The 8,286-nt window shown below is 45.1% G+C and overlaps 1 protein-coding gene across 1 annotated transcript in view; it reads right to left on the bottom strand.

Moving 5' to 3' along the window:
* Nucleotides 1-2,686, bottom strand: part of LOC103919191 (sodium/hydrogen exchanger 2-like) — a 29,141-nt gene extending 26,455 nt beyond the window's left edge. The window contains exons 1-3 of the mRNA XM_009326656.1: nt 2,521-2,686; nt 555-1,018; nt 1-182 (exon numbers count right to left, since the gene is read on the bottom strand). The exon at nt 1-182 is cut by the window's left edge and continues 90 nt beyond it. Of these exons, the coding sequence (XP_009324931.1) occupies nt 1-182; nt 555-1,018; nt 2,521-2,686 (812 nt within the window). The remainder of the gene's footprint in view (nt 183-554; nt 1,019-2,520) is intronic.
* Nucleotides 2,687-8,286: the final 5,600 nt, after the last annotated feature.

The following is an 8,286-nucleotide window of genomic DNA, read 5'->3' on the forward strand; positions in this document are numbered from 1 at the left end:
AGCGGTTCGATGACACGGATATCCTTGGTGAATCGCGTGGTAAAGGCGGCGGTCAACCCAAAAGTAAGACCTACTAAAACTCCTCCTAGCCCAACCACAAAGAATTTTCCAACTCCAACAAAAATATCCACACTTTCGACGGTTGACATTTCACAGAAAGATCGAAATAGCTTGTAGAGCACCTGGGTGAAAAATGAAAGAGGAAAAACAGCCGTTAACAAGATATTCACCAGACATGGCCATATGTAGCAATGACACTAAGATATGCTGCTGGAATTTCTGCCAGTGCAGGGTCAGCATCCTTCTCTGGAGGTCAGGCTCCTACCAGGGGAGTGCCGTGGCACTCACATGCATTTCTATCTCCAGACACACAGTCGAAGAGACGTTCACCTGAAAGCTTCTCAGGACCTCAGGCCAGAGAAGTGGACCAGGAGTCCTCTGCTAGAAGAGGCTGTTGATGCCTTTTCCCTCTGCAGATCCCAAGTCCCACCTCTCAGCACCAGAGCATCCTCCCTCTGAACATTAAATACTCAAAGGAAAGGCTAGTCCCTCACCACTGTCACCGCGTCATTCAGGAGCGATTCGCCGAAGACCAAAATGTGTAGTTTTTCGTTGACGTGTATCTCTTCAAAGACCGCTAACACCGCCACGGGATCCACGGCGGCGATCAGGCTGCCGAACAGGAGGTTGTGGAGCAACGACACGTCCTGCAGGCGAAAGGCTTTCACCTGGCAGATCCCGTACAGGGAAAAGCCGATCCCAAACACGTTCCATATCGTCCCCACGACCGCGTAGAGGAGGATAGTGCCGATGTTCTCAAAAAAGGGACGGCTGGGCATGAAGTACCCGGCATCAAGGACGATGGGCGGCAGCAGGTAGAGGAAAAAAATGTCGCTGTCCATAACAGGCGGTGACTTGTCGTTTAAGCCGTAGATGATTCCCCCCATGATGAGTCCCACAAATATCAATAAACAGCTTTCGGGAACGACAGAAGGCAACTTGTTATAGAGATGAAACCCTGGGAGGAGATGAATAGGAAAAAAAAAAAAGTATTATCTCATCAGCCCTAACTGGCTGAAGAGCACCAACCAGCTCCTCGCTGGGGTAAGGAAGCCCCCCCGTGCCCCCACCTTCAGCAGGCTACGCTTTGGAGTAGTAGTAATAAACGGACACAATTAAGGTGAAGTTGCCCAACCAGAAATTGGCTAGAAAATCTGAAAGATTACTGAAAATACCAAACTTTCTAAAATTACTGTTGGTTCAGACTGCATTTCATCACAGCATAATGTTAAAGATATATTTTTAGGTAATACACAGATAGAAGAACTAAATAATCCGCATAAATAAAAAGGTATTTGGAATTACTGATGACATAATCTAGTTAGCATGCCATCTTCAGCACTAATGTAAATAGCAACTAATTTTAAACACAATGCAGATTCCATACATCAAAATAAAAATGACAAAAAGCATTCTCATTAATTATAAATGGTGCCACTTTTAATATTATTTACTCATTAACACTTAAAGCTAAAAGCAACATTGAAAAAATTCCAGTCAAGCCAGCCTTGTGCAACACACAATGTTAGAGAGAAATGCTGACAACCACTACAAGTTCTCAAGGTGAGTTGTTAAAAGAAAGAAAGCAACTGAAACAAACCAAACCGGAATGGGAATAATAAGGAAAAAAAAAAAACAACTGTGATCTTTATTATTTCTTCATGCATGTTAATAGAGTTGAGATCTCATCAAATAATATGCAGAATAGCAAAATGAAAGACCATTTCTATCTGAAAGAAATTCTGATCTAAACCAATTTCGGAGACTTCTCCCTTCTGAGGAAAAAAATAAAAACAAAATGCTATAAAATAATTTTATAGCAGTAATGTAACAGAAGCCATCACAATTCCTGGAGGGAAAAAAAAAGTGATTTCCACTTACCTATGCCCAGTTTAGCGGGGGCGGGGGGTGGGGGGGTGGAGATAGGTCCAAGTTATACAAAATGTGATTTCTTAGGTGTGGTTACACAGATAACCACCTTGACGCAGAGAGATTTTATTTTAGGCTGTGTAACACCCTGCACATGGACTGAATTATTCCTTGCGGCTGGCCAGACGCAGCACCCTTTTTTAAGACCAAGGAGTCTTCATTTTAAGATGAAGATGTCAGTGGACAACCTGCACGTGGGGTAGCTGGCAAACTAATGGAGATGAAAGCACCCCTTGGTGTGTACTGCAGTTAAATAAGACTCCTGGAAACCCTGATAGTTTTCCTACTAAATAGCAACACCATGCACAGGTGTCAACTTCTAGATGGAAAACCATCATTTCCAACCTAAAACGCAACTGGGTAGTTATTTTCCGTGCGTGCAGTATGTCTGGCACACAATATGTGCATCCTTAGGACTTGGCGTGTTATCTCAGGCTCCAAGGCTGGAGAAGAGGTGAAGCAAAGGCCACCCCTGCCCACACCGTCCCCACGGAGACCCCCGTCCTTCCTCACCCTCTCAAGATGCCTTACCTATTTTGGCCAAGGATGCAAGCATGATCCAGAGTGTGATTTCAAAGGGGACTTGAACATGCTGATAATCCAGAGAGAAAAACGCGTGCTCTGAGGATTTGTTGCCCTGGGCTTCCTCGGCAGCCCAGCTGATGTTCTCCGGGATCACGTCCTCCAGCAGCGGCATCGGTGGGGAGCCTTGCAGGGCTCTGACCCTGGTGGCTTGGAGGACGGAGGAGAGCAAGGACCCAGCTAGGACAGCAGCTGCAGCTTCGCACCCTGGCCTCTGCCCCTCCGTTTGCCCTGGAAGCCGTCTGCCGCAGAGATTTGGCCGCTGGCTGCTCCCAATCTCGCTGCCGCGGGCGAGCGGTTGGGAGCGCTGCTGGAGACAGCAGAGCTCGGCTCGCCCTCGTTGCGTGGGTTGCTGCAAAGAGAGGAGCAACCGCTCCGCCTCACACCGACTCTCCTCCCTGGTCCATTAGTTTCCAGCCGGGAGACCCTGCTGGAGAATCGCACCCTTTGGCACCACGTGCCCAAATAGGCAGAGGCTCCTCCTGCAGCTGCCTCCTTGAAGAAATGCCTCCTGCACCCTTAGACCAACTGCCCATCTGTGCATGCTTGAGAAAGGGACAAGTTGCATTTCAGTCCTGAGTCTTGACATATTCTGGCTTCCAGTCTCTCAGAAACCCTTCTTGGAGGGGGGAACTCTTCACTGCTGCTAGAGCAGCCAGGCTTTGGTGGAACAGGTCCCACATAGAACAGCCCCATCCAGAAATGGACCCATCTTACAGTGGACTTCACTGGATTTCGCCAGTGCCTGCAGAGAGAACACATGGCAGCAACATTACCAATAATCACAGTTTCCATTTGGTAAATCAAGCAAAGCACCCAGCTTGCTTATGCCAAACACAGAGCTGCAGCGTTGCGCTGGATAGAGGTCACCTGTACTGGGAGAGTAAGTTTCAACAATTGCTTAAAGCTTCTTCCTATAATAAGGGCTAACAGGAAAAGTTATCTTCATCTCTCTTCACTACTTGAAAACGGCATTGAAAACTCAGTGAGCTTGCTTAGAAAAGCTGGAGAGACAGAAAAATAAAAAGCTATTTGCAACAGTGTTAGATGTATTAATAATACAGAGGAAAAACCCATATGGGGCCAAAGTCCTCCATTGTGGATTTTCATTTAAGTTGATAATGTTTCAACAGGGATGAATTTGGTCCAAACACCACACATAATTAAAATACAGAGGCCCCAGGCTGTTGCTAGACTGATCGATGGCCTATTTGTTTCTCAGCTGCCTAAACAACACCAAAATTGAGCTGCCAATAACAAGCTGGTGACCCACTTTTTTGCTGTAAAGTCAGAACCCAGCATCATGCAGACACAGATCCCGGGTTTCTCAGTACCTCGTGAACTCCCCGTTTCTGATCGGATTTGTAAAGCAGGAGGAGGATAAACTTTGGGAGTCAGGAGAGATACAGCGATACACTCTAAGAGTGACTTCTTTCTACTTTTTTTACTCTTTTCTTCCCATGGGCAGGCCGGTGTTCAGCCATCTCCAGGAAAGCAGGGCTCCATCACGCATAACAGTCATTTGGGAAGACAAACGCCATCACTCTGAACGTCCCCCCTTCCTCCTTCTTCCCCCAGCTTGGTATGCTGAGCATGACGTCATATGGTGTGGAATATCCCTTGGGTCAGCTGGGGTCAGCTGTCCCGGCTGTGTCCCCTCCCAGCTTCTCGTGCACCCCCAGCCTGCTCGCTGGTGGGGTGGGGTGAGGAGCAGAAAAGGCCTTGACCCTGTGTCAGCACTGCTCAGCAATAACTAAACCATCCCTGTGTTATTGACACTGTTTTCCGCACAAATCCAAAACACAGCCCCATACCAGCTACTGTGAAGAAAATTAACTCTACCCCAGCCAAAACCAGAGGAAAAAGGCAAGAAAGTTAATACTCACTTACATTTACCTTAAGCCAAAAATGAAAAGTTTGCATCTTGGACGGAAAAAAGACCTGCAGCGTGGAGCTCAATAGCACTACCTGGAAGATGTTTTTGTGCGTAGAACCAATATCTATTAGACAACGGAACCAGAAAAAAACCCAGCAGAGTTGGGACAGTGTTTGAGGAAGGTCAATGGGGAGGACAACATTAAATTACACTAAGCAACAGTTAACAGGTGAAGCGAAAAGCCACGCACGCATACTTATTTACCTTGACTCCTCAACCAAACCTCTCTGTCTGAACAGAGCAAAACACACCATGGTTCTTAAGAAAAAGATAGAAAATGTTAACAGAGGGGCAAAAAGCCTGAGCCAGCACCCTGTGCAGAGTTTTTAATGAACCTGTTTCACTTGCTTTCTTCTCCGCTCCTTTCTGTAATGATAGTTGCGACCCGGCAACAAGCTCCACGCAGATGGATCAGTGCAGCCCCACCCTGCAAACTGGCTTCCATCCTGCAAAGCTTCGAGCATCTCCTTAAAAGCTCCATTGCCCTTCCCAGCCTAATTACTGGTTCGCTGTACCTAGACCTGTGCAAGGACAACAACAGGCTCTTTGCAAATATTTCGGACGTCGTATTTCATTATAGTGAGAACCTTGAAGTTTGCTTTTAGGATTTTGAAACTCCTCATTTTTCTGTTTTGAATTGTTTTACCCTGAAGTTCTATATAAATAAGCTTGTTCCTTCCCTTAAATTCTTGTATGTATCACTGTTCATTATATATTAGTTATGAATTAACGAAAAGCCAAAGACAAAACGTTTTTCCAAAGTTCTGTGATAACAGAATACGTGTTGTCCCTCTTGTAATGGCTATTGATGTTATTGGACCACTTTTTAATGCGAGTACCATTTGATCATATGTTTACTGACATGCTTTCATTTTTTTGTAACATAATGTGCTTTCCCACATTTTTAGGTTTCAGGGCTAGATTCTGACCCCATAATTGTATTGAGGGGTACCTTGCTCCTGCTGGAACGAAGAGGACTGTGAGAAGAAGAGAGTACTGCGTGACATGGTAACAGTGACCAGAATTCAGGCTCCTGCAATGAAAATGTTACGTTAGATTAATAGTTTTAACTATTGCTATTATACTCTGTAATCAATTGCAACAAACTATTTTTCTTTACTTACTTTGAGAGTGAAAGATGTGAAGTCTTTTCTCTCACCTCCCTGATGTGTCATTACTTCTAAGTATGTTCTCACTTACGCCTCCCCTTCTTTTTGCTACGAATGCATGCATCACTTCATGAAAAAATAAATATTGTAAATTAAATCCCAATTTCCATCACGTCCTGAAATTCATATGTGAACCACTGAAGTTTATGAAAGAGAACTTTGAGTAAGTTCATGCCTTACATGGGGGGAAAGAAAAATAATTTGGGGTGCACCTTTTAGCTACGGTACTGCGAAGACTTTCCACATTATTTGGGCCTCAAATCAGGAAATCATGTATTTACTCAGCTATAAGTACTTAAAGATTCACAGTTTGTGGTTAGTAACACGTGAAAACCCAGATGATGTTTTAGTGTTATCACCTTCCCCCCCCGCCCTTTTTGAAATAAACCTTTTTTCCGGCTTACCCTAAAAAACCTTCCTTTTTGCACAAAGCAGCCAACAGGTTTCGTTAAAAGCATCCTGCTCCGCGAGCAAACCAATATCCAGGAGCCTCTCCAGAAAAGCTAAGCCAGGATGGCAGCTTGGCTCCCCCCCCCCCCCCCCAAGCAAAAAAAAGCAAAAATTCAGATAGACGTCCTCATTTGAGCTAGTTCTGCGCTGTAACCAATACAGCTCTCCGACAAAATATGTGGGGGACACATAGAAAAGCTCCTAAAAGGTTACCCGTGCACTCCATCTAATCAGCTCGTTGAGAAGAGATAAAGTCTAAGTGTAAAGGATATCTACATTTGGTATGTAAATATGATTTTTCCCACCAAGATCAGGAGAACGGCCATTTGTTTACATGCGTTGTCTGGAACTCGGAGGAGAAAGCCGTTCTTTTGTGAATGTGCGAAATCTCCCTTCCCCCCATCAGAATGGGAACCGCTCGTATTTTCACATATAATCACCTTGTTTTTCAGCTTCCCCTCCTCAGCGCCTGCATTTTCCATTACATTTTAATATGCACAGTAAAGACTGCGTGTAAAATACTGATCTTCTTTCTGAAGAGGCAGGGACAGAAGACTGCGTATTTCCATCCGTACGCAAGCCTGCGAGCAAACACAGAAAACACGTAAAGCAGACAAGCAGCTCAGCCAGAAGATTTACTCGGAACTGGAATTAAGACCAAGCCCCTCATCCCACTTCCCTCGCTGGGAAGCGTCGCGCTTGCAGCTCTTCTGGACGGAGGGAATGGAAAACCCCTTAAAATCCAAAGCCGTAGCACGGGTTTTTCCTCAGTATATCACAGGCCATGAATATATTGAGCAACTAAACTTTGCGTTGCAGTGAGCTGGGTGAACTGACGTGCCGCTTAACTCCTGCGCGCCCCACAGAGCCCAGGCGAGAATGCCTTTTTCATTTCACATCAGGGACTTCATTCAAAAATCTGGTTTGACTTTGAACAAAATTACAGTGAGGAAATTCAATATTAATAAGAAACGAGTAAAGAATAAATCAAGAGAATAAGACATTCTCTGTACCCACACTCTCTCTCATCGTCAGGAAGCTGCAGAAACGGACACACCGCCAGATGCAAATTTTGTGGTTCATTGCTTAACAGTTGGCCAACTTGAAAAATCACAGATTTATCACTGCTACCTTGCCTAAATGGAGAGAGTTCGACAAACAGTCCCTCCCGTATCAATATGAGGAAGACCCAAAAGATCCATATTCTCCTTGCCTTACACCTACTCTTTTTCCACACAGCTTCCATATAGTTTCCATACTGCTCTCATTGCAGACGCAGCATACTGCCTAATTAACAAGGTCTTAAAGAATTCCTGTAGGGCAGTTCCAGGCTGAGAACCACTTTAATCATTTTGGCACCGACTTCTATTTGGATTCTGCTTTTGTCAATAACAGCTTGAGCACTTCGAGCAACTGCTTCAACGACTTGTAAACTAAATGGCCTTTAGTATTTTTCTTCATCATTATAACCGGAGAAGCCTGTAACTGTGGCCTCAATCAAACTACTAATACTTGTCCCTTTTGGTAATCTAAAAACTATTTTTCTAATTTAAACTCCAAACTTTTAATTCCCAAAGACACATCCAGAACTCACACAATTGCAAATCAGATTCATATTCAAGTGGTGGTATGAGATTTCTTCCATTAAATAATACTTTTAATACTCATTGCTTTTTTAGATCATCAAACTAGGGTGACGGCCTTAAATCCGTGCAGAAAACCTCCAGGTCACGGTGCCTGGAGCAGGTCAGCCGAAGAGACTCAGAGGCTGAGTCCAACCAGAGGAAGCACAGTGCCCTTGAATCAACCATGACACGGAAGTTGTTTCCCATTAATTAGGAGCCCAAACCAATAGGGCTTCCAAGGGTCCTTCAAACTCACCTCATGAGAGCACAGCTGAAGATTCTTCCTGCTCTGGCCTTGAGCATGACACATAACAAGACGGGAAGGTATTTCATGCTGCGAGGAACAAACTCCTGCAGGAACCTGTCCTGGCAGGATGAGCGCAGGTCTTGCCCATGGGTCACGCCAACGTTTTTGCAAAGCTCCATCCTTTCTCCAGCTGTGGTCTGGCTGCTGGGAAGGGTGAGGGATATCAGCTGCTTCCTCTCCATTGCTGCTCTTGCTGCTTTCCTGCACGCTCACACACAGCCTCAGCTG

This window comes from Pygoscelis adeliae, unplaced genomic scaffold, assembly GCF_000699105.1.
Source record: "Pygoscelis adeliae isolate BGI_AS28 unplaced genomic scaffold, ASM69910v1 Scaffold216, whole genome shotgun sequence".
NCBI lineage: Eukaryota > Metazoa > Chordata > Aves > Sphenisciformes > Spheniscidae > Pygoscelis > Pygoscelis adeliae.